The sequence below is a fragment of the Euwallacea similis genome, chromosome 6 (assembly GCF_039881205.1).
Source record: "Euwallacea similis isolate ESF13 chromosome 6, ESF131.1, whole genome shotgun sequence".
NCBI lineage: Eukaryota > Metazoa > Arthropoda > Insecta > Coleoptera > Curculionidae > Euwallacea > Euwallacea similis.
In genome coordinates, this window is record NC_089614.1 from 4,657,512 (window position 1) to 4,683,614 (window position 26,103).

Genomic DNA, 26,103 nt, shown 5'->3' on the forward strand with positions numbered 1-26,103 from the left:
TGCGTCCTCCTATAGAGGCAAAGAACTGATGGCGCCAGTCAGTCCGCACCGAAAGTTATAACTTTTGTCGTTTAATGCCCTTGTTACCCTGGCAATGCTCAATTCGATTGCACGAAAGTATCCCATAAAAGAGCATTTCATATGATGCTTCATTCTAATCACTAGAGGATCGAAATAAATACGAAAAAAGTAGAGCTTTCTATAGAGAAAAAGCGTTTTTATTATATGGGCCAAAGTTTCAAAATTTTAACAATATTTTATATTATTTACAAATATTAGTAATCTACCTATCATTAATACATTCTTCTTATCAAATTTGCAACATATCAAGTTTTAACTTAATACCTTTTTGATGTAAAAATTATTCAGGTTAGGGAGTTAAAAAGTGTAGGAACATGGTGAAGATGATGATAAATAGCATAATAAGGTTAAAGCATGCTGATGTAACAGCGTGTTGTAATTCAAATATTTGTAATTAACAATACTTTCAGGACAGGATGATAACAGTTTTCAAAATTAAAAAATTACTAAAAGCCTGTTCTAAAAAATATTAACATCCTGCTCTGCAACTAATTTAACCTTTCAATATTGAATTGTAGAGCAAATTTTGGATTTGTCTGTTCTCTGCATCAAATAATACACAATGAAAAAACATTGGCGAATGTGACTCTTTTATTTCTGCTAATAAAATTATAGACATATTAATTTTTTTATTTATGTCTTAAGTGTGGAACAACGCCGCGAGCATTAGAGCCTTCTCACGGTTTATTCAAACTTTTAATCGCTCAACTGGCATCGGTTTGTGTGCCCCAAAATGAATTTCTTATCATTAAGGCCAACTGACCCTCTATTTATGATACTGAAAAATGCGTTAGTTCGCGGGTATGCAGTGTAGCCTAAGTTGAACCTACATACATATGTACTCACTATAAGAGTTAGAAAAATAGTTAAATAGGAAAAGTTTCAGGAAATATAATAGCCACGTGGATTTAGTTTTCGAAACGATTTTATATCCTAATTTTTCAATTGACATTAAACATTTTTAAAAATTACGCTTTCAAAAAACAACTGTAAATTTTCGAATTCAAAATACGTTTTGAACTTCTATGTATAATATATGTAGACAATTATATTGCACAACCATTGAGGAACACGCATCTTGAAAAAAATTAGATAGGGGTATAGTTATAGGTTTAACATAACTGTAAACGTATTGGGTCGCTCAAAAATGTGCAGTAGGATTCGACCTTTTTAATTTTAAATGAAACACCCTGTATATTTTTAAGATTCGTTTTGGTTTAAAGAATCCTATTCTGATTTTCAACTCATTTAGAAAAATCGACGAAAACGGCTTTAGTATTAAATTTTCAAATTTTTGACCCATGTCACGTTTTGTACCTATTCCGATTTGTTTCGAAAAGCTAATACTCGCGGAAGTGATTACACCATAGCTGAAACCATTCGGAAGTAATTACCACCGAAAATACAAAAATAATCATATTTCAAACGTCGATTTTTCGAATATAGTTGAAAATTGGACTAATTCCAGAAACGAAATAATCTTAAAACTTGCCATGAATCCTAAATACAACCACATAAGGAGAAGAGTCGTTCAAATAAAAAAAGAGAACATTTGAATGCAAATTCGACGACGCCGACAAAAGTCATTAGAAGAGAATTAGCGATACCAAAAACGACAGTTCAAATAGTCCTCAAAGAAAATAAATATCGTTCGTATAATCCAACTATTGTCCAGGGACTTTGTCGGGCAACTCGGATTTTCAAATTAGTTTGGAAATCAATATAAAGAAATACGCAATGTCAGCAGGAATGTTATTTGGAAACGTGAAAAGCATTTCAGCAACTGCGAAGTGTTTAACAAGCACAACTAACAATTTTGGGCCATTGAGAACCCTCACCAAGTGAGGCGTAGGCTACAAGAAAAACCAATCTTTAAAACTTGAAAAAACATGATTGCATAGAGAATGGAAGCAGCTTCAAAATGATGTCTCACTTGGCCTCTCTTGCCATTTAAAGTTTTGAAGAGGTGACTCAGGGCTCTAGAGGGATGCAGAAATTACTTTTAAACCAAAATAAAATTTGGTCCCCCCTCATATTTAAATTAACATATTTTCGCATTCTTCCCGCATATCGACGAAATCGGAGATTCATGGGGTGCAAATTTTTAGTTGGCACTCCCTGTCTAAATAATGTTGTGTGGTTCTAACAGTATGAGTGCCCTGTCTACAATATTGATGGAGTTCAAAATTAATTAAAACAAGCGTTTAACAATAAGGTGGTATCAAATTGAGGCCCAGTAAAACGGTCAACTAAATTTCCGGAAATTATATATCTCAATTTTTGTTTTTGAGATATGTAAAAAATGAGATATATGACTTTGATTGCCCATAACTGTAAAATAGCTAGCAGATAGAGGCTGAAATATTGTAAAGGGTATAGATAAGAACCATATGCGTAGAAGAACTAACACCTTAACAGTCTTCGAAACATGTCAAAAGAGCATACATGCAAATGTACATTATTTTGAAAAGTCAGAACAAGTTAATATTAATTTTACAACAACTATTAAACTCACTTTTTCTAATTATTTTAAAACAATAGGCGGCCATGAGAAAATTAAAAAAAAGATTATATCTCAGAACTGAAACGTAGTAATTGAAAATTGAATCCACAGATGGATAGCTCGCAATAAGTTGCCCTAACAATGTTTTTACAAATTTTAAAAAACATTTTGAATTCAATAACTTACCGTTCTTTTGCGAGTTTTTGAATTTTTGAAAATAACTCAAAAATGAAAAAATGTAAGATGACTTTTAAAACAATATTTAACTGGCTATTATAATCTCTTCTTTTTTCCCATTTAACTATATTTTTAGTTCTCGATACTCATACATGTAAACCAGATTTGAGCCACACTGTACAGAAATATGGGTTTTTTCGGAAAGTTAGATATTTTCCCTAGTGATATAACCGTTAGTAACCTCGGGTTACTCAGTTCTATAAATTGAATCTGAAGCAAATGAGTATCCTAAGGTTAAAAAAAGCTTCTAGAGTTCTTATGGTAATCGAGTTAATCTCAGTATCTTACCGAAAAAGCTTACTCATTCTAAATAAAAAATGCTATTATCTCCATTCAGCAGATGCTACAGTTAGGATTTCTGCTGAATGACGTTTTGCATGCTGTACACTTCAAACACAAACAATTGCCTAACAGTTAAACAATTGTTAGTTCTAGTGAATGCGGTCATTGTCGATATCATAAATCCATTCTACCTCTAGTAAAAAAAATGTGTATATGCCAATGAACTAGGAGGACTGCATGTAGCATTTTTTTTAAATAATAATAATCTATTATGACTTACTCTCTGGCGAAATTTACAGGGACACTAATACATGGCGGCTCTCCATTCAAAAAATGAGGCCAGTTTTAATGGAATTACAGCAATGTTTGCTACGTCCACTTCTACATCATTGGGATATATATATTTAGTGTGAGTCAGCAGCATCTAATTTATAGATAATTTACCGAAAGTGTTATGATTAAGGTAAACGACAATGGCTGCTTATAATATGAATCTATTTTAAGAAAAAATTTAATGAATTTACTCAAAGTACGGTTATTTAGCCGTTAACAAATGTTGGTATTCTACTCTCATATAATAGGCGCTATCCCTTAGCAAACCTCCTCCACAAGGGATGACAGCCTTCATTATATGCTTACCCAATAATTTACTAATTCCCGCCAACATTGTTCAGTTATTACAAATGCAGTGACCGATTAACTTACTTTTTCTCAACATTACCTGTAAAATTTTTAAGCCTACTTCAGTAACAACTTTATAAGCCTCTTAACAAATAATCTCCCTAAATCTAATGAGCAACAAAATTGCAAATATTGGTCACAAAGATTGCTCTATTACAGCGGAGTTTTCGACAGATCACATTGAGCTTTATCTGATGGTACATACACGAATACACAGACACATATACACGAAATATTGCTGTCTAAATATATTGCGATCTTTGATCGGCAAAAGGTTAATCGCATGATAAAGGCACGAGCGTGTTCAATTTTAGAGGGAACTAAAAAAGTCTCCCCTCGCATGTAAAGTTTATTGCAAGCTCTGAGGCCAATTTTTGCAATTGTGTCGATTAGCAGAAGACTACGAGTATACATGACTAGTTGCCAATGATATGAATTTTGTTGTATGTTTGAGCATTCCGAATAGACTCAGGGAAATGAAATAATGTATAAAAAATAGCTTACATGATGGTAATAACTACTACTAAAATTTTGGGATTCCCTAAGGTATTATTTAATTCTTGAATAGTACGCAAATAGCTCTTACATCACCAAGGCAAATGATTATTCATCAGGAAAGTGGTGCATATACTTTTGACACGATCTTCCGCATCCGGGGCAGTACCAATAGCTGAGTAATCCCACAGATGAGATGAAGAGTAAATTTGGAATAGCTAGTGACAGAACTAGATGGCGCAGGGTGTCATCCCAGGAGTACCTAGCCACCACTCTCTCAGGATAAACCCTGCTGTAATAGCAAGGAAACGGGGTACCTGCAGTACCGTAGCCGTACTGCTTAGCGAATTGCGAGCAGTTGACGGAGGGCGGATAACCACAGCCTTCCGTGTTAATCAAGAAGCGTGAATCTGCGACGTCCCAAACCGCTATTTTCTGCCTCTTGTACCTGCTGAAGGGCATCTTGGTGTAATTGACGTATATCTGGTGGCACCTGGTGGCCTCCTTTGTACAACCCTCCCTGCAGGAGGCCCAGGAGCAGTTAGATATTCCTTCAGCGTACACGTGATTGGTTGCTATGCAGGTGACAGGCTCTGGATCGTAATTCGCCATGAGGCTAGTTATGGCCGGGTCCACCACAAACGGTATTAAAAAGAGAAATGCGAATACCGACAGGAATGCGGTGGTACCCAGACATAGCGACGTGTAAAACTTAGCGGTTTCCGCTACGCTGATGAGCGTGAGAGATTTCTTGGACACGCTAGAATTGGCCATTTTGACGGGACGTGAGGAGCGTGCTGCACAATTTCAATACTAACGCCTTCCCCTTTCAGATGGAGGCAATTTTTTGGTCTAGGACTCGACCTCATCAGTCTCGATCCAACAAGAGGGGAACGCCTGAAATGAAACAAAAATTTATTTGTTGATGTAAAAAACCTTACAGATTTACATTTTACAATTACAGAAAATAATTATAAGATACCTCTACCAATTGCAGGACTCGTAATACGGACAGCCGGTATTATTGTCGACTAAAAAACTTATTAAATTTCGATTTTACAAATTCGGGAATTTCGAATACCTATTTCTGGAAATATCCAGGGAAAAACTGGAAATTGCGATGTTCGTAGTTATTTTTTACACTAATAGTTTTGCTGAAGGATGAATATTATTAGTTAAAACTGTTTATGCAATAATCCAGAATTCTGGTCTGTATAAAAGAAGGTTAATAATGGCCTTAGACAAACGAAACTTCGGATTTATATTAAGGATCGCCTAAAAATTCCCTAAAAAATAATCTCGGGAATTTTCTATTTTCGATAGTAAAGGCTGGGAAAAATAATTACAAAAATCTAATTTCCTGTTTGTTTGGATATTTCCGAAAATATTCCTAATTCCTGGATTTTGAATAGTGTAATTTGATAATCACCCGCAACTCAAAAATCAACTTTGTGCAGATACTGATGGGTAGTGTGATAATGAAAAATTTAATTTACAGTAATATTTAAAAAATTGAAGAGGCTATTAAATAAGTAAATGAACCTCCCTAAAAATCTGTAATTTTCACACCTTGTATCTTTTAAGATATTTTCAAAATCGGTAAAGGGGGAAATCAGAATGAAAGCTAAATGAATTAATTAATAAATTTAAAACCAATTAATAATTTGGAATAAAATAAAACGGAATCAAAAAGATTTTTCATAGTTTCGGCAATCGTAGAAAAATCACTTACCACACTCGTAGAACATTGTGCGAGTAGCCTTCGGCTCGTGTATCCACTTGTCTTACTCGTCTGATATTATTTTCGACATTAGATGCACACTATGTCAGTATTAGACATTTTAAAATGAAACGTAAAGTAAAATTTCGTATCTATAAATGTTTATTTACTAACTACAAATGTAACAGTCTGGAGTAGTATTTATTGCATATTTAAATCTATGTTATTGTAAAAATAAATAATACATCGCTCCATTTCATGTATATTTTTAAATAGGTATATGACTAAAAAATGAATCGAAAATACAATATGAACGAATAACAGCTTACAAAAATGATTTTCTCGAATCTCAACCACTAAGCACGGTGTTTTCATAAAGGCTCTGCTGACGTAATTTTGCGCACTTATGAGAAAATGCCCTATTGTGCAACAATTGTCATGTTACATAATTTTGCTTGCTCTCCGAAAATTCCCTATTATATTAAGATAGATAAATTTGCAAGAAAATAGTTAACATACTATAATTTCTGTGACAACTACATACAACATAGTAGGGAGTAAAGCATTATTTCTAGATTAATAAGTGTTGAGGCGAAATACTTAACTTAAATATGTCTTAAGTGAAAAATATGTTATACACGCAACGAACAAATTATTTCCAACGCTGTTTGCAAAACTTGGTTTTCGAGGTAAGTGCTTCTAAGTCAATATTCATCTGGTAGTGTATCATCGGGTTGATCATCTATTCTGAGATACTCCACAATCTCCATATACCCTTTATTTTCTGCTATTTCCAAAGCTGTCCTCCCGTCGTGTCGAACTTCTCGGTTTGCTCCGAATTTAATTAATATCTGGACTGCCTCAAGGGCACCATTATCAGCAGCTCCATGTAGAGCCGTCAAAAAATTAGGAGGCAAAGGATCCACTTTTGCACCATATTGTAATAACGTCTCTACAACTTCAGAATGGTTTCGACTACAAGCAATGTAAAGCGGAGTCCTAAAGTTTTTCGTGTCTACCTCCAAATTGGCTCCACATTCAATTAAGGTAATTGCAATATCCTTATATCCATAAGTGCAAGCAAGATGCAGCGGAGTCAATCCATACCCATCTGATACGTTCACATCAGCATTGCGTAGTAGCAAAGTTTTCACAGTTTCAATGTGTCCCTCAGCAGTCGCAATATGCAATGGTGTTTGGCCCCTATGATCAGGTAAATGTTGGGCTCCATTCCTGAGCAAAAACAATACAACTGGTTGGTGTCCACGTTTGGCAGCTTCATGCAATGCAGTATTGAACGCAGCATCTCTCATGTTGATGTCTGCACCGTCACTAGTGAAACGCATAACGTCGTTAAGGTTTCCCAAAGTTGCTGCCTCAATCAACGACTCTGGTTTATTGGTCAACTCCTTGTAGTTTAAGTCCAAATTCCTTGCAGAGTAATCCAGAATCATGTAATAGCCAGGATCCAGATGTTGCTTAAATAGATTCAGTATGTCCTCTATTGGAAATGAAACGAGGATAATAATTTTAGTGCTAAAGGAAATAGTCGCGTGGTCGAATAATTTGGTCAGTATTTTTGCATCTATAGCGCGAAATTCTACCTTGTCGTAATCCAAGATCATTAAATTGGGTAATTTATATATCGTTTCTGTTGACGTTATTACCTCGGCACACTGTCTCCAGGATAGACACATTAGATCTCGGTAGTGATCTTTGAATTTTTTGCTTAAGGTGTCAACGCACCTGGTGATGCTTCTTACCACATGGTAAGGAGCACTAACTTGCACCAAGAAAAAGCATTTTTCTCCATCGAAAAGAAAACATTCTAAGCAGGTTTGCAGTTTCTCCTCTTGATGTATGAAACTATTCAAATATAATCCAGATTTTGCTTTTAATTCTTCGTAGATTGTGGTCATAATGTTTAGAGGTTGTTGGTAACTGAGGGAGCACTCAAAACAAATTTATTTCACTATAATATTCACTACAAGCACAAGGTTGGAACAATCGTAAAATAGCAATAAAATATTTTAAAACGTGTATTTAGTGAAGGACTGGTTTTTAGAATGTTGTATTAAAGGCACTATCTTATTGCCAAGGTATATTTGTCGTAAAAAAATACACATTTCCTTAACTTTTTATTTGCAAAACTGTAGGCCTTGGAATCTTCATTTTTTCTCTGTTCATCTTCCTTTTAGATAATTCTAGTGCTACTAAGAAATGTAATTTTTATTGACGAAATCATAAATCTTTCTATTAAATGAGATGTGACCGTTAGGTCGATATAACAAAAGTCTACATAACGTAGAAAAACAATTAATTTGTAAAGGTAAACGTAAAATATTCATGGAAAATACATGTTTCTTCTGTAAACTCAAAAAAATTGGGGCAAATGTGTATGCATGAATGCGAAGTTAGAATATTTAGTAATTAGAAAAAATGTGAATATTTCTGGGAAGCGCCTGAGAAAAACTGAATATTCCGACTTTTTGTTTGCGTAGAAATCTAATAAATCATCTTGATCCGATAAAAACGGGCGTAAAAAGTGATTGAGTGACCTTCAAAACTTTAGTTAATTGAAAAATTACGTGGAAACTGTGACGAAAATTCTAAAACTCGTCAGAACTTTAAAAATATCTTCAGGAGTCATACAGATATTTTATGGATACAATGTTATATGTATGTAAATTATTTAAATCTTTGGAAATGCTACTTAGGATTTTAAAGTTCTATCAAACCCATTTTAAAGTATTTTTCAACTTCACCGAAATTTCCAACAAAACTAAGAAAATGGTCTAAACCGAACATAAATGGGCGGAAAAAAAGTTTTTGAAGCACTCTTAAAAAATTTAGAGAAGTTCGAATACCTCTAAGAACTTTGAATCTCTCTGCTGGAGTTCTCAGTTCTCCAGACTTCCAAAAACCTTCTGGAAAGCCTAATCGTCAAAAATCTTTGATTTGAGAATTAGTAGATAAGTTTTTAATATTGCGACAAAAAAATTAAAATTTTGCTAAATAGCTAAACAAAAACTGGTCTAAATGTTATAACAATATCTTGAAAACTCTCCCATTTTTAAATTGTTTCAAATTGTAATATTTATTATAATGTGATATGTAACACTTTTAATGTTAAAAACAGGATTTGAAGCTTTGCCCAAAAGGTTACGAAAAGATTTTTGTTTAATGTCCGGTGAATTCAATGTTCGAAGTACCATGAAAAATACGTCCAAAAGATTAACCTAAAATTGCTCTTAATGTTATATAAAAATCCAGAACATTTTCTCCGTTTGGATAGTTCCATACAATTAATGTAAAATACTTAATGTCAGGATATACCTAATATCGAAACATTTTTCCAGGTTGGAATTAACTGCGATCAAAATGATTTAATTGTCAAGGAAAAAGGTCTAAAAAATCCCAAAAGTTTATACAAGCTTCTTCCCTAACATTAAATTTAGTAAAGAAGTAGAAAAAAAATAAAATAAATGGTAAACTAAAATCAATGAGAGGTGAATATTTAAATTGTGTCCCTTCACATCACCTATTTTATGGAATTTAATTTTCTCTGTCGTTCAGTAAATCTATCACGGCCTGGTGATTTCTGTGAGATAACTGGGGATGATCATTATATAATTATACGTCTACCCTTTATATCTAATACCAAATTTCCAATGAAGTTTTTAAAAAGGAATACATTAAAGAGTCATTGTTACAGAAAAGCTCCATTTTGGAGTTTGCTAAAGCAAAAAAAATTCTTTTTCTAAGGAACCTGGCAAGATTTCGGAAAAAAAAATTTATATTCGAAATATGACGTGTCTCTACATCTATAGTTCACTAGAGAAAATTCGAAATGTTTTTGCAAGAAATGAGATATACTGAAAATTTCAACAATATTAAAACTATAGATTAGAAAAAATAGTTATAAAAAAAATTTTGTGTTTTTGGCTTAAGATTATGTTTATCGTAGTCTAGCTTTCCATTATTTTATTTTAAAAATAACTACTAGTTAGAGTAAGTTATAGTTAATCTATGCCTTTAGTTAAATAGAAAAGTATGCCCACTTTTGTTCAATTTGACTGATCAGTATTAGAAAATAAGTCTAGAAAAGTAAAGTTATGATTTTGTTTTTAAAGTGAAACGTGCAATTTGTTTTGTTTTAAAGTGATTTTTAAGCGGTGTAATGAGGAAACAGATGTTTTCCTGGATAATTACTTTTTTATATTTAACACTAACGATAATTTTATAGAAATAATCAATAAATAATGACATATAAGAACGCAGAGCATTCATTTTCTTTCTAATTGTAAGTCTCGCTGATTTAGTAAAAATGATATAGCATAACTCACTAGTGAGACCTAGCGCATTGTAGTACTATTCAGATGTATGGGAACCACTTCAACAAATTTTTCATAACACTTCGTCTAGCTCTCTATAGTATACATTGAGGGCACAAATCCGCTCATTTAGCCACTCGCCTTAGACTCATGTAATTAAACTGTATTACTCGGGTGAAAAGTGCTATTTTTGGAGCTAGTTGCATAATATAATATAAAATCTTTTGAAATGAAACACAAACTTGCATTTCGTATTTATAAATATTTATTTATCAATCAGAAATACAACAACTTTGAGCAGTATTCATCTTATATCTACATCTTACTGTAAAAACAAATCATATTGCGCTCATTTTTATAGATTTCTTTAAATAAATTCTTACAAAAATGAATCGCAAATACAAAACGACGAATAACACTTTAAAACAATCTGTTCTCGAATCGCAACTATTGAACAAAATGTCGATATGTCTTAATTTTGCATATTTATGAGTAAGACAATATCCTCTTTGACAATAGTTGCCATGTTACATGATTTTGCTTTTCTCTAATGAAAATTATTTAATATATTATTTTTAATATTTTGTATTAATGATATTTGACAAATATAATATTTTTAATATTTATTTATTAAATATAATATATAATTTTAAAATTATATCTACAAACTGCACAATCTTATATTACTATACACAATTTTAGATAAAGCGCATGGTTAACGTAAGTCTATAATTTCTGCGGCAGCTCTATTGACAAGGAAACCCCATCAAAAGCAATACCATTTTAAGAATTATACAGGACGTTATTTAAGTACGTGGCCAAACTTCAAGGGGTAATTATTTGAGTAATTCAAAGACGAAAAGTTTATATAAACATAGGTCCGGCAACGCTTCGTTTTCAAGATATAGGGCGTCAAACTTGTTTAAAAAATCGTTTTTATGTAAAAATCTTAATAATCATTTAACCAATTTTGTTGAAGTTTGACAGTTACTTATTATTTAATGTTTTTTTACTAAAAAATCCCTAATCTTTGTTTAAGCGTAGTTTTAATAAAACATTTTTCTTGTTTGATATTTTTTAAATTTCCGCCACTAGCAAAACGACAAAAATAATTTCTAGCTTGAAAGATTCCTTTATACAATAAAAACTGCCACAACGTCATATTAGTTTGTATCTTCTTGTTATTTAGGAGTTTTTTTTAAATATGTAACGACTTTAAAAAAAAAGTTTGACACCCCGTATCTTGAAAACGAAGCATTACCGGACCTATGTTTGTATAAACTTTTCGTCTTAGAATCGCCAAAAGAATCACTGCTTGAAGCTTGGCTACGTACTTAAATAACACCCTGTATACCCACACCATAATAAGCAGTAGCATGTAATATTTTTTACTTCCAGAGTCATAAATGCTGGGAAAAACGACTCAACTCAATTAATATCTATATCAGCATATAAGTGAAAAATAAAATATAGATACAACTAACGAACAATTTTTTTTTAACACTGTTAGGAGCACTTGGTGTCCGAGGAACATACTGACTAAGTCGATGGTCATCTTGCGTGGGTAGCCATGCATGTATTTCAATATGAGTAGATTTTTTTTTTGAATTATTCGCTATATTCATCAATTTCGAGATACTCTACGATATTTCTAAATCCCCTACCCTGTGCTATTTCCAGTGCTGTTTTGCCCTCATATAAAATACTGCGATCTGCTCCGTATTCAACTAACACTTTGACTGCCTCAAAGGCGCCGCTGCGCGCAGCTCCATGTAGGGCCGTCAAATGATCAGGAAGTAAATAATCAACTTGTGCTCGGTAGTTCAACAGCGTTTCTATGACTTTATCATGATTTCGATAAGCAGCGGCGTAGAGCGGAGTCCTAAAAATTTTCGTGTGTACCTCCACATTGGCTCCATATTCAATTAAGAGAATCACAATTTCATTACGTCCACTCGCGCAGGCAAGATGCAGAGGAGTTAATCTATATTCATCTGAAATGTTTGCATCGGCATTGCGTATCAACAAGCAATGCACAATTTCAACCTGTCCTGCAGAACAGGCCAAATGCAATGGTGCAAAACCATCTTCATTAAATAAATGCTTAGCTCCATGGTCGAGTAAAAATAATACAATTTCTTTGTGCCCATTCCTAGCAGCTAAATGCAGTGCAGTGTTAGATCTCTCATCTCTCAGGTTGATGTCTGTACCAACAATTATTAATCGTGCCACATGGTGAAGTTTTCCCGAAAGTGCGGCTTTAAATAACGATTCCGGTTTATTTCCCGTCTTTCTGTGCTTTATGTCTAATTTCGTACCAAAGTATTCCAGCTTCATATACCGAGTTTTATGTATGCTAGTTTCCAACATTACCCCTATGTCTCTTGATTCAAGTGCAAGAACAACGATGATTTTAGTGTTGGAGGAAGCTGATGCATAACTGAATAAATTCTTCAACAGATCCACGTCTTCACGGCTGAGCTGTGGCCTATCGAAATCCAAGATCATTAATTTGGGTAACTTGTATATAGTGTCTGTTGACTTTATTATTTCATTGCACTGTTCCCAGGAAAGACACATCAGATTTGTCTCGTACTGATCTTTGAGTTTTGTACTTAAAGTCTTAACATAGTTTTTAATGCTTCCTATCACTTGGAATGGAGAGGTACCATACACCAAGAAATAACATTTATTTGGATGGAAAAGAAAACATTCTAGGTGGGCGGGAAGTTTCTCCTCCTCATTTGTGAAATTGTTCATGTATAATTCAGATTTTGCCTTTAGCCTGTCGTAAATTGTAACCATAGTGATTTAAGGTTTTGCCGATTGTGACGTCACTCAAATAAATTTACTTCACTGTAATATTCACTACAAACACCGACCTGGAATAATTGTAAAGTAACAGTAAAATGTTTCTGTAAAACGCGTATTTACTGATGAACTTGTTTTCAGAATACTGATGCTACAGGCACTGTCTTATCGCCAGGATATATTCATAATAAAAAACATATATATACATATAGTATATACTTTTTATTTGCCAAGCTGTAGGTCGTGGAATCTTCACTGTTTCTCTGTTTATCTCTCGTTTAAAAACGAGATGCGATCATTAGATCGATATCACGGAACAATTTTGTAGCTAAATAAAGGAACAAAAATAATCAATTTGAAAAAGTAAACGTTCGTTAAGGCTGAAATATGAATGTATATTATGAATAGTATGACTGCAAATTTGAATGTGTATTGGTAAATTTACCAGGAACCGATAATTCTCATCAATTTTTTCGAGTCGAAGTAGGAGGATCTTGAAAGTGGTAATACATACGAAACTCAGTCAAATGGAGATAAATGCGCATTTTTGAATTCTGAGCTAAAGTAACTTTCGCAAAAAAAGTAAGTTGCGAATTTCTGAATATATGTAAATACTTCTTATATAAAATATTGCATACACGTACTTCCTTATATAAAATCGTTCGAAATGTCACTCAGAATCACAAAACTCTATCGAAACGACTTTAAAATACTTCGAAACTCAACAAAAATGATCTGGATTGCGCAAAAACGTCCGAAACAAATTTTTGGTCTATCCTTAAAGACTTCAGAGAATCAAAAATTACTTGGAGCAAGGAAACGTTAATTGTCAAAAATCTCCCCAGGTCAGGTTAGTTAGCCAAAAGTAGTCTAAACAAATAATAAGAAATTTACCCAAAACGTTAAACAAAGATTTTTATTTATGTCAGAAAATGCCAAATTATCAAAAATCTTCCGAGGTCAGAATCAGATTAAAATGCTAAAAAAACGCAAAAAATTTTACTCCTTAAAAAATCGAAAAAATCCTGCCAATCATAAAAATCTTAAAAAGATTAAATTCTATCTAAATCGAACTAACCCGAAAAAGCTTACATACAACCTCAATGTAGTTAAAAATTGATTAAATTAAAGGAAAAATCTGAAAAGTGAACTAAGTGGAAGCTGAAATTTCACTACACATCATGCAACATTTCTGAAAAATTACCCATCTCCTGTCCAAGCTCAATTTCAGTTAGTAGAAAAATTTTTTGAACACCCTGTACAGTATTTTTTGTAGGTAGTTTGGGGCAAAAAGTACAAATAGATTTAACCCAAAAATAGGTATTAAGAAAAATGTCAAAATTCAAAATTTATTAGTTTTTTTAAATTTTGAAAATGCCACCACTGAACAAGTCAATAAAAACTAGGAACAAAAGTGCAAGTCATTTTGTTCTAATGTGAGTGTTTTGCGGTTCACAAATTTCTAAAAAGTGAATATTTCAATTTTTCAAAAGCATATATTAACCTGTACGACTAACGGCATACTTAATATTATTTGCTCAGAAATAAAGGCAACTTACGTTGCTGATCTCAAAGCGCCATAACTGAGTTCCCTCCCCCTCTATCGTTTATGTTATTGCTTGAAGCTGATTTGTCCACTGTCGCTTCTATCTCTCCTTTGATGCAGCCCTGAAACCGCATTTTAGCATCATCTCCCACCACTACAGTTCGCTGACAAAAAATTAACGTAAGGCAAGATACTACGAACAAGGTTGATGGTAGAACTGAGGCAATCAAAAATTGTTTAGTCGTTGTAGCTAGATTGAATCTAGCTACCACTGTCTCGGTATTGTCGGTGGAGTAGAAACAGGGGAACCTAGCCCTGGCATTATGGTCGGTTCCGTCTTTGCCGTAGACTTTAAGGAATTCTTTGCATTCGTCCCTGAGAGTGTTCACGCAGCCTTCTAGGTTGATAAGCAACTTGCTGTCATTGGCAATGAGTAGGTCTGGTTCCGGAGGTGCTACCTTGCGGTCCTTGTCTAAAATCATGGTGTTGAAGACGCTCAGGTAGCTGAGGTAGGTGAAGTTTGCCATGTCGGCCAAAACGTTAGTGGCCAGTAAACTCCCGTTAATGCAATCACTAGCTTCTAATCCCCTACTCGTATTGACTACGCTCAGACAGGAAGCCATTACGATATTTTCTTCAGATTCATTCCAAACCTCTTTTCCAGAATCCAGGTCGATGCAGCTCTGACATTGAGACAAATAAACCTCGTCACCGCTCATCATTATCACGTTTTTGTTCCGAGTTGGAATGTCGCCACACTGTCTATCGCAATTGTAGGGTGACCTAATTCGCTCGCATGTTCCCCTGTTACAATTGTAAAGACCGTGTAAATCTATGCACGTGATCTTGCCACGTCGCCCTGAACACTTTAGAGGAGGATCAGTGTCCTTGTACACGCACTCGAACGAGTCTGTAATATCGATGCAAGTCCCAGTGGTGCAATTGAACGTACCCGTCAGGTTCTTGCATTCGTCCGCGATGCATCTGTTCTTCTTGGCCACCTCCTGGTCTTTCCCGTAGCAAAATTTCTGTGCGATATTCGTGCAGTTCGCGAGAAGGAGATTAGACCCGTTGCGTCTGAGATTTACATAGATCTGTATGCAGGAACCCGATGTTTTGCTAAGGCACCACTCGCCGCAGGAACCCCAATCGCAAGTCTCCACGGTCACAGCCCGCACGGTGGTACACATAATCGGGTGCTCCGATATTCCCGATTGCATAGCTCGAGTTGAGGGCACGTAAATAGCCACCGTTAAATACACTATGGCTACACTGCTTAATACTAACGTCATTTGACAAAGGCATATTGTCCCACAGATTCGGGTATCTTGAGGAGGGATTATGAGCTCCTCCACGGGAGTGGGCTTCTTCTTCGGCATAGCGGGGCACTTTTTTTAGTCAGTAAACCATTCTTGAGGGACCGAACTTGCGGACTTTCACGAATTGGGCTAAATGGGACAATGTCGACGCTAGCCAGCGGCGCGCCACCGCTTCCCCATAGCTATGTTGCCAAACGCACCCTCAAAACCTCAAAAGTGGCGTTCGAAAAGAGAAATATTTCAACTGAAGAGCTAAATATTCCATATATTTCAGTTGACATTGGTTATATTTGATTTTTTGGGTGCGATTCCCACAATGAGTTTGGCTGCTACTAGTCCTACACTGCGGCCAAACTCTCTGCCACAGATTTCCTTAGTCTGTACAAACAATAAAATTATTTTTCGTGTATTGACAAGAAAGTTTTAATCCCACAAGATAGTCTGCAAAGTGCCAGTTTTAATACCTAGGCGGTAAAGTGTCACTTTTAATAGCTAAGTAGTGAAGTGCCACCTTTATGGCTTAGGCCGCTAAACTCGTTTTAAACTTGGCTGTATAGGTCTTTTGCATAAGAACTAAGCTAAAAATTCAAATTTGTTAAGGGAAAATACCATCGACCGTTTTTCTTTTTAATAAATATTAAGGCAATGAAGGACATAGATATTATCATCGCGATTCGAACTAAAAGCAATAATTTTTATGTTTCATGGCATTTGGCATTCTATCAAAAATAGGATCAATCTTTTGGAAATGGTTTCCTCATGAAGTTTACAGCAATAATTGCGACAAAAACGAATTACCCAACCAATAATAATTCAAATAAAAGGAGCTTTGTAATGATGATATTACGTAGTTCTTCCAAAACGGTTCATTTTGAATTTACAAAATTTTAAAGGGGCAACTAATGCTATTCTTCTTGTGATTTAGTGATTTCCATTTATGTACATACATACATATATCTTTCAAAAGCACCCTTGAAACTAAAAATATGTAAGAACATCTATGTAGCTTAAAGGGTTCAAGACTATAAAACAATTTAATTCCTGTTTAACATAGTGCTGCTCGGAATTTTAATAAAAGCAGTTACTAAGGTCGTTATGAAACTGTTTTGTAATAGCAGCTTATCGCCACATATTGGTGACTGCCTAGTAATTTGATTTTATAATGGTTGTATAGATGTTTCTATATTTCTCCTAAAAAAGGCAAAAAATTGAAATTGTATTCTAGTAAGTTAGGTGAAAACTGCCCTTAATTGGATCTCGCCATAATCCAGAAAAACCTCCCTATTTCGGATCGTCTCAGGTGAGCTTAATTTTAAGACAAATATTCCGAAAAACTTCACATTAAAGGCAAGCTTAATCAATAAAACATGGTTTAATACCAGGAAAAAATGTAAAAAAGTTTATGCAAAAATTTTCCTTAATATTAAGCCGGGATGCTAAACAATCTCTCATTTCAGACATAAGGGCAGAAAGTCGGGCTTAATCGATAAGAAAAAAGTAAAACAAAGATGTTTTCTAACGTTTTAGTTAAAATTTTAGAACTATCTTCCCAATTTGGAGAATTCCAGATAATGTTCTTAAAACCAAGAAAAGTTTGAAGAATTTCTGCCCAAAGGCAAAAATTGCGCTTAATTTCAGATCAAAATATCAAAAAATTTACTCACGATGGACATACATTACATATATACATCGTCATTATTACATATAACGTAACTAATTGTCTGGAAGAGAAATGTTAAAATAAAAACAATATATTGGTCAGTTTCGTGGTTTGTATAGAAATTATTCCCTAGGTAAAGTTACCAGTATATGGGTCTAGTGGCCCTAAATCCTGTCTTGTCAGTTAATTCAAAATATATTCTTTGTTTTTAACATTATCTTAATAAAATAACTATATTTATTACTATAGGAATTATGATGTAAACGCTTTAATTTTGAGTTAAAAATTTTCTAAGAGATTTTGCGTCATTGAAGTATCTGAAAAAATATGTATATCAATGTAGGTCTCTTTTCTAATTGTAATAATTGACATGTTTGCAAAATGTGACTAGTTGACGAAAAGAAATAGTAAATAGAATAACGATCTACAGGACGATAACATATTGTATTAATAATTTTAAGAAGAGCGATGTGTAAAATGACTGAATTCAATATGGAAATTAATGCTAAAAAACGTTACCTACCAAATCGATAAGAAAAAAATACAAAATTTGCAACCTGAACTTATTATTTCAGAATGTTAAAGCAATCTTAAGTCACTGAGTATTGCATAAAAGCAATAAAAACTTATACATTCACCCAAATTAATTGCTACTTGGAAATCAAAGTGCAAAAAGAACATTTGGTGGCGACCCCTATTTTTCCACTTTTAAGTAAAATTTTCTTCATGATATGATTGTTTAGTGTATCTCATTGTGATGCAACAGAAAATTCCAAAATTTCTAGACTATTTCAAAATGTTTTAAACACTCGAAGATCGCTGTATGGGGCTGACACTTCACCTTGAGTATCCATGAGACGTTATTGAAACAGTTTCCACTTTAAAGTGAAATTCACTTCAAGGTGGTATTGTAAAGTGTGATTATATTGCAGTGGTGATAAATATGGGTTCGCCTCTCAGTCAGCGATTAGCTTGTGTTTAATGCCATTTTTCCAGAAGGCTAAAATTAGGAAAATCCCACAAAGCGACAACACAGCTATGCAGGCTGGCAAATAGGCCCTTCGCATCTTTCCAAATCGATAATTCACTGCGGAAAAACCGATCGATAGGGTCTCCGCGCACTTCCAGATAAATTTGCTAAATCATCCCTTGTTCGCACTATCTTCACTAGTGAAAACTTATCGACTAATATCTGATAAGGAATAATTCGGTTACTTACTTTATGATGCGATGTCGAAATTTATCGGAATATCTGTGAGGTTATGTGGCTCTGGATGTGGAATACTGTCGGCGACGTCTTCCAGACGGTTTGCCAGGACCAGGGGTCTGAATCGATAGCGTAAAGGTTGCCACAGTTTCAAACCGCAGTGCACAAAACACCATGTCCGCCAGAGGCCTCGCTATGGCCGTCGCCGTCACATAGTGTGCGCCCTTCGGGATCACCCTTTTAAAACGAGAAAACGTCTCCATTACTAAAATATCCGGTCGAGGCGAATTCATATGATGTAAAAAGTGCGGGGGTGAAAGAAGAATTTATAAGTCACTAAAAATCAAAAGGATGTGTGGGTCGAAAGGGAAAACATAACAAATTGGGGTGACCTGAGGAGCGCCAGGTGTGAGTTGGCCGGAGCCGCTCGCGCTCATTAGGGGCCTGCAGATGTGGGGGTCTCAGCCTCGAAGTCTCTCCGACCTAGTGATACGACCATGGGGGAGGAAAACGACGAGGAGACCTGGCAGCAAAAGTTACTCTTCTACACCACCGCGTTCTTCGTATTGCTCGGAACATTCAGCCTGTTTTCCTTCCTGTTTCTTGTGCCTTTCGTCATAGACCCAGCCTTCACCACGATATTTATGGAATTCGATGAAAATCCGGCCTTCTGCATTACCGTAAAAACCCAGAGACTCTTAGGGGCGTCTAATTGCAGCTGGACGTCATGCAGGGAAGGCTGTACCAAAGACATCTACGACTGTACCCAAATTTTTGTTACGTACAAAATTGTTTCGAACGGTACTTACTGGAACAGCTCTTTGCTACCGGCCACTATGACTACAATAGAAACTCCATTTGTCCGACCAGAGAAACTAACATTAGACGATTACGATTATGAAGGGGAACCTGGCACAGGTCTGCAGCCCAATACCTCTGAATGGCATTACAAAGAAGCGAGATTTATGCCTAACGTCAAAGGCTGCGGTTATCCTCCTATGTTGAACTGTTCAGTGTGGTTGAAAAAATACATAACGGTAGGATCAAATTTTTCCTGTTATTACAGCAAAATAGATCCAGGCTTAGTGATCAGCGACCTGGACATGTGGCAAGTATACATGAACCTCGTTTATGCCATGTGCATTCCAATTCCTTCATTCATTCTTTCCGTCATATATCTGGCCGTCGCTTACTTCAAAATTTATACCGATGACGAGGAGGCAGCTCCCTTGGAGAAAAATGCTGAAGACATCGATATCGAAGGTACACAATTTAGATTACGCAATTTTTCCGAGGCAGAAACCATTCACATATACGAAAAAATCTTATTAGGTCTCTCACTTCATTCACAACTTTTCTATTTGTAAGTCATGTGAAGTTGATAATATGCTCTATTTATAATAATACCCTAAAGTAAGATATTCAGAAGCGACAAAAATGATATCACGAGGTGGAAATCCCCCTCAAAATACCACCGATTCCCTCCGAGAATGAACTTTTTTATTGCTTTTAGATGGTCTAACGTTCTAAAAATGTTGCGATAAATTAAGTTATTAATGTGGTTTTTAATTACGAACGTCATTAAGTGTATTTCACGTCAATTTGGGGCATCGTAACCCCATGGGACTTTGCCACTATGTCGCCTCGGTGTAAACGATATATTCTCTGGTAAAACCTCGTGGCGATTTTAAATCCACCATTAGAAACCTAACAGCAACGATGCCGTCTTGAAATTTCCTGGCACTTGTATATCTATTTTACCACCAATCGATAAAGCTAATTGAGGTCTTTTCCAAAAGATGTAATCCTACAGGATTCAAAGGTCGAAATCTCTTTGAGCGTTAGAATTCGAGTAAAGAGGTAAATACGAGAGTAGTGGAAAGAAATCCTGAGCATATTTTAAAATTATAGAAAAATTATACAAAGAGTCTAAAAAAAACTGTGTGAATCTAAAATTGCCAAATCAATAACTTAGCGTCTCCCCTCTTCCCGTAGAGTAAAATATATGTAAGTTGCCATTAAAGAAAATTCAAGATAGTTTAGTCACTGCTAAAATTACGTTTTAATACATATAGGGAACTCTGGTAGAATTGAGAATAATTTACAAATACGAAAGTTGTTGATAAAGTTCGACACCTTTCCAAATGAGTATTTCACAAACTAACGGCGCTAATGTAATTTTGAAGAGATATTTCAAATAGATATAAAACTTTCTAAAACTTTGTGCAGGGTGTTAATTTGAAAGTGAATAACATTTAATATTTCTCTGTTGACAGTACAAGCGATGTTCAAACTCTTCGCGAATGGTTTAAAATGCTTGAGCTGAAATAACCCTACATTCTTGAATAATCATTTGTTGTAGTTGCTCTATTGAGTCCAGTTGAGTTTTAAACATTACCGATTTCAAATGATCCTATAAAAGAAAATCAAGTGATATCAGATCTGGAGACCTAGGTGGCTATCCAATAGGTCCTCTCTTATCAATCAATTTCCCTGGGTAATGATTGTCCAACTATTCTCTTATTGGACGTATATCATGATGTAATTCGTCTTGTTGGAAGTGCGGTAAATGTTAGCTTAAAGTAAGATTTCCATTGACGTTCCTTTGGTTTTCTACTTCATGAATTAAACGAAGCTCTATAGTTGTATCTAACAACTCAGCATAAATTTCACCATTTAAATTTTCATCTATGAAAAGAGGACCTATCGAATGGTCTTCAGACTTGACGTCACTTGATTTCTTTGTATAGGACCATTTGAAATCGGTAATGTTCAAAACCCAATCAGACTCAATAGAACAACTCCAACAAAGGATCACTCAAGAATGTAGGGCTACTTCGCCTCAAGCATTTCAAAACGTTCGCAAAGAATTCGATTATCGGTTGTACTTGGGTTTAGAAAACAATAGCAATTACTTCCAGCAGTTCACAAAATAATAAAAGTAGGAAATTTAAATTTTCACTAGCTTTATCATTCCCTTTAGGAAGTGGATGTGATAATGGAATCCCCCTAAAATTTGCATACGTATTGCAATTTGAAATTAAAGACATTACTTACAATGGAATCGGTTTTAAGTGTTTCATTGAATTGTAAAGTAAATTCCTTAAATTTTGACGAAAAAAAGATAATCTAGAATTCTATAAGTATATCAAAAATTACATAAAAATTGAGGTGACTGTTTAAAATTTTAAGGGTAGGAACCCTCAGGAGGTTGAATGTAACACAACAACAAATACTTCAAAAGTGCACCACTTTAATATCTAATTTGGCGTGTTTTGCCAAATTTTCGTATTGTCAACAGTTAGAGAAATATTAAATGTTGTTCGTTTCCAAATTATCACCCAGTATATTATTTCCGTAATACTACACATTATGTGGTTTTTATATGCAGTTTATCATACATCCAGGTAGATATTTTTGGAGAATGGTCTCCCCCTCGAACTTATTGCATAATTGATTCAAATTGCCTGCTTGATTGATGACTTTTCAAGTCAAGATATATCGAGGTCATGCTCTTTGAATTAATTACGAAGACGTCTATGTATAGCTAACATATGCAGGAAGCCGTAGTTCAACTGCCTTACCGTTTTTTTAGGTGAAAATGAAATAAATCAAACTCCGGTACCACCCGCGAGTGGCGGTATTACTCCTGCCAGCGAAGCGTTTCGAGAAGATCTGGCCAGTTTCGGGCACCATTTTAAGGTAGCTATGGTCGATGATATGAGCAGAGATAGTTTGGTGGATGGCATTGTTACGTCTGTGTCAATAGGCGGGTAAGATATTTAATTACGGAATTTATGGAAAATTGCGGAGAATGTAATTCAGTTGAAACCAGTAAAACCGCTATGTGAAGCTTCGAATCATGAGAAACCTTCAAAGGTATTTGCGATGAAGTCTCAAATATCCGAGAGAAGTCACAAATTCCTTTTAAGGAGTATGCAGACATTTTCCAGTTGGACTGAGGATCCACAGTTATTGACTGACTGAGGATCTTAACTTAAAATTAAATTTTCGACTTTTTACCACTGTAGCCTGATAGCTCGTGTTAGTGGTGAACAAGGTCCGTCATAGTAGGTTAATACTGGTTGTTAATGTATGATTTTCTGCAAATATTTTCAACTCTAATTTCCATGTTTTTATGATATTATATCCTCTTTTTCTCGTCTTTGAAGTTTTAGTTTTCCTAGGTATATTTGTCCCGTTACCCATTTGCCTTCAGTCCTACTTCAGTTGAGGTTGATAAAAATCTTCTATTTTCTTTCGATATACATGAAACCTCGTCGATATGCAATGTCAGGGGTAAACCACAGGATAATATCCCCCTACATGACTGTTTCAAAATCAATAGTTCTGCGGAGTACAAGGTTACCTTCCATAAAATGAAGGATATGAAAAACTATATTCCCATTCCCGAGTGCAGAGGAACTTCTCGAAGTTTAATAGCGTAAAAACGCCCCGAAAAATGAAGAAAAATTATTTCGGCTTTATTATCCCCAGTCAAGACACCCTCTGTTTTGAGCTTATATACTTTAGCATTTGTTAAGGGATATTTGAAGAATAAAATGTCTAAGCGTAGATTATTCTTAACGATTGGGCAGAATTTTTGAAAATTTATGTATTTAGGGAGTTTCATTCCACACATTTTATTATGTCTTTTTGGCACTTGTTATGAGTCAGCTAGACTTACAAATTTGAAAATTTATTACGGGAGGTTTGAAGAATAAAAATAAAATTCACAGATTTCATTGGCGTATGTGGCACTTCTAACGACATGGTAGATGAATTAGATATTAGGACGAGGACCAAATGGGTGAAAAATGACTCTGTATCTCAGAGAGTAGTAAAGATATTACAGCCCTGTGCAGGCTTACAGGACTCATTGAGACGGTCATTTTGAACAATTTTTTATGGAAATTGGCCCACCTGTTCCTGAGATATCGACAATCAAAATTTGAAAATTGTGTAGGTATTTTTTGGAAATTTTCAGGAATATTCCGAAATTTTCGTGGCTTTATTTTCTGGTATAATTTATTAATATGGTTCCTGTGTGTCTCAATTGTTCCTCAATCCTCCTGAATATCTCGATTAAGGTCTGTTTAAAATTAGCGAAAATAGATACAAAAACGACCCCTTCTCAGAAATTAAAAGAAATACATGCCCCAATCCGATTTACGTAGACTTATAGAGCTTATCGGTACGACTCAATTGAGTTTTTTTTACTTTTTGAGCTGCTGATACTCATTTTAATAGTTGTTTTTATTTTGCATTTTCATCTCTTTTAGGAGCATTGTAAAGACAATGACTACGAGTATCTCAACGACTGGAGGTCCTGTAGCCGACATTTAAAACGTTTTCGATAAACTTTCCTAAGGCTTGTGCTATTTTGGCTTGGCAAATGCGAATATATTACATTTTTATATTACACCTACCTTGGACTGCTCTACTACAAAGGTAAATAGCAACCACATATTATTCTAAAGTTGGTAACTAAATTTCCTTATATAACTAGGTTTCAACAGCTACAAAGACTACTCATCCTCAGGAAAACATAATTTTTGTAGCTGTTTGAATTGAACTGAACTTATGTATTTTGCACATTCAATTATGTACATATAATCACAGTTGTGGCTTCTGTTTCCTCCCTTAAATTTCAAAATTTTATCTGCAAGATAAATAAATGTTTCCTTTAATAAAGTCTCTTTCGATTTGGATGTTTTACGTATAGAAGGGTATTGACGTATATTTTACCTGTGATCATATAAATGTGAAAATAGTTTAGTTGATTTATAATCTTATCCATCCAACAGCAAAGGGGCTTGGATTATTACAAGAGAAGTGTTTCTTGAGTTCAATCGGATATCGAGTGATGTGATATCTGAAGGTAAACTGTCCGTGTCTTCTACCATTTTGTCGCATTGCAACCTCTATCTTGAATAGACAATCTAGATAATGTTTACACGAAATAACGTTACGATTCTAAATTCACATTGAAACAGCCCTTTGATTGACCAACAGATTGAGCTAAACACCAGGAAGCAGAAATGCCTTATTATTGAGTCAATCAATTTTCCTTATCGTTAGTAAAATCTATTTTTATACTGTTTGAAATGTTTTCGTTAAAATTCCCCTCTGAAATGTGATAAGTCCTTGGCCCTATTCCAGCACCTGCGCAAGACGCGCCACAGTCCTAGTAGCTCCAGTCCAAGTTTCGCATACAAGTTAGATAAGATAAATAATAGTATTAAAAAGATATTTTTCCATCCAAAATGTTTAGACTACTGATGCAGACATTTTGTCATTTATGTAAAAAAAATGCGTATGGATATTTAAAATATTGTTTCGAGAAAAGAAAGTTTGTACATATTCTGACACAATGCTTTAAACCAATAAATATAGATGCATCGAGAAATAATGTGTTTATAACAACACATTACGAAATTAAAAATAATTTTTAATAATTCCTATTAATATTGTATGTGGCTGGAGCTTTGATTTGTCTCAGTTTAGTTCTCAGCATAATATATATATATATATATATATATATATATATATATATATATTAATATGTATATACTAGATTGTCTTTATAAAGATTGTTAAATAATTGGTTAAATTGTTAAAAAGTTTAATAATTAAACGACGAAATTAAGTTACACCAGACTGTACAATGCAAGTTGTTCTAACCCCAGAAGCACACATCATAATTCCAATTAAGGATCGACATACCATGCTGAAGCAAAAATCTAGTTGGAATAACTTGTATGCCTATATAGCTTATAATATACCTAACTTACTAAATAATATTTGGACATTGCTCCACTTTTTGCCTTTCCTCTTAAATACATTATAGGCGTTTCTAATATTTTAATAAGGAGATATAAATAATTAAAACAAATCACCCTGTATATAAACAATAATAGGGCAAAGGCTACAGTTAAACCTATTTCGAATGCAATAATACTTGTTGCTATAGGGTCTAATATGTGTTGCAATATTTGCACGTAGTGGGGCTGCTTTTGTGTGAATTCAAAAAGTTGTATTCGTGATGAAGTCGTTTCAGGAAATATAGAGTATACCAGAAAAACACGAACAAAAGAATACCAGCAGTTCGTCTGATAAAAATTGAACCTGATTTACTTGTATTCGAAAAAGCTTCGTTTTCCACGAGAGGGCTTCAAAGTGTTTCGGTAGTATATTATACGGGGTATTCCTAAATGTCATATACGT

General features: G+C 34.5%; 4 protein-coding genes across 5 annotated transcripts; 1 reads left to right on the forward strand and 3 right to left on the reverse strand.

Annotated features, from left to right (window-relative positions):
* Positions 1-233: 233 nt before the first annotated feature.
* Positions 234-5,057, reverse strand: Teh2 (tipE homolog 2). The gene has a single exon (XM_066391155.1). It carries the CDS (start codon positions 5,051-5,053, stop codon positions 4,388-4,390), a length of 666 nt encoding a protein of 221 aa, XP_066247252.1. The 5' UTR covers positions 5,054-5,057; the 3' UTR covers positions 234-4,387.
* Positions 5,047-16,138, reverse strand: Teh3 (tipE homolog 3). The gene is made up of 2 exons (XM_066391149.1): positions 14,704-16,138; positions 5,047-5,176 (listed from the first exon to the last, which is right to left on the reverse strand). The coding sequence occupies exon 1, from the start codon at positions 16,067-16,069 to the stop codon at positions 14,714-14,716; it is 1,356 nt and encodes a 451-aa protein (XP_066247246.1). The 5' UTR covers positions 16,070-16,138; the 3' UTR covers positions 5,047-5,176; positions 14,704-14,713.
* Positions 6,204-8,108, reverse strand: LOC136409683 (ankyrin repeat domain-containing protein 29-like). Its single transcript, XM_066391359.1, has one exon. The coding sequence runs from the start codon at positions 7,916-7,918 to the stop codon at positions 6,704-6,706; it is 1,215 nt and encodes a 404-aa protein (XP_066247456.1). The 5' UTR covers positions 7,919-8,108; the 3' UTR covers positions 6,204-6,703.
* Positions 16,139-18,764: 2,626 nt separating the features above from the next.
* On the forward strand, positions 18,765-25,415 carry tipE (temperature-induced paralytic E). 2 transcript variants are annotated; one of them, XM_066391153.1, is made up of 4 exons: positions 18,765-20,139; positions 22,472-22,649; positions 24,159-24,327; positions 24,386-25,415. In XM_066391153.1, exons 1-3 carry the CDS (start codon positions 19,374-19,376, stop codon positions 24,220-24,222), a joined length of 1,008 nt encoding a protein of 335 aa, XP_066247250.1. In that variant the 5' UTR covers positions 18,765-19,373; the 3' UTR covers positions 24,223-24,327; positions 24,386-25,415. The 2 variants fall into 2 exon arrangements, with proteins under 2 accessions (XP_066247250.1, XP_066247251.1); XM_066391154.1 differs by having other exon boundaries at positions 22,472-22,578.
* The last annotated feature ends 688 nt before the right edge of the window (positions 25,416-26,103 follow it).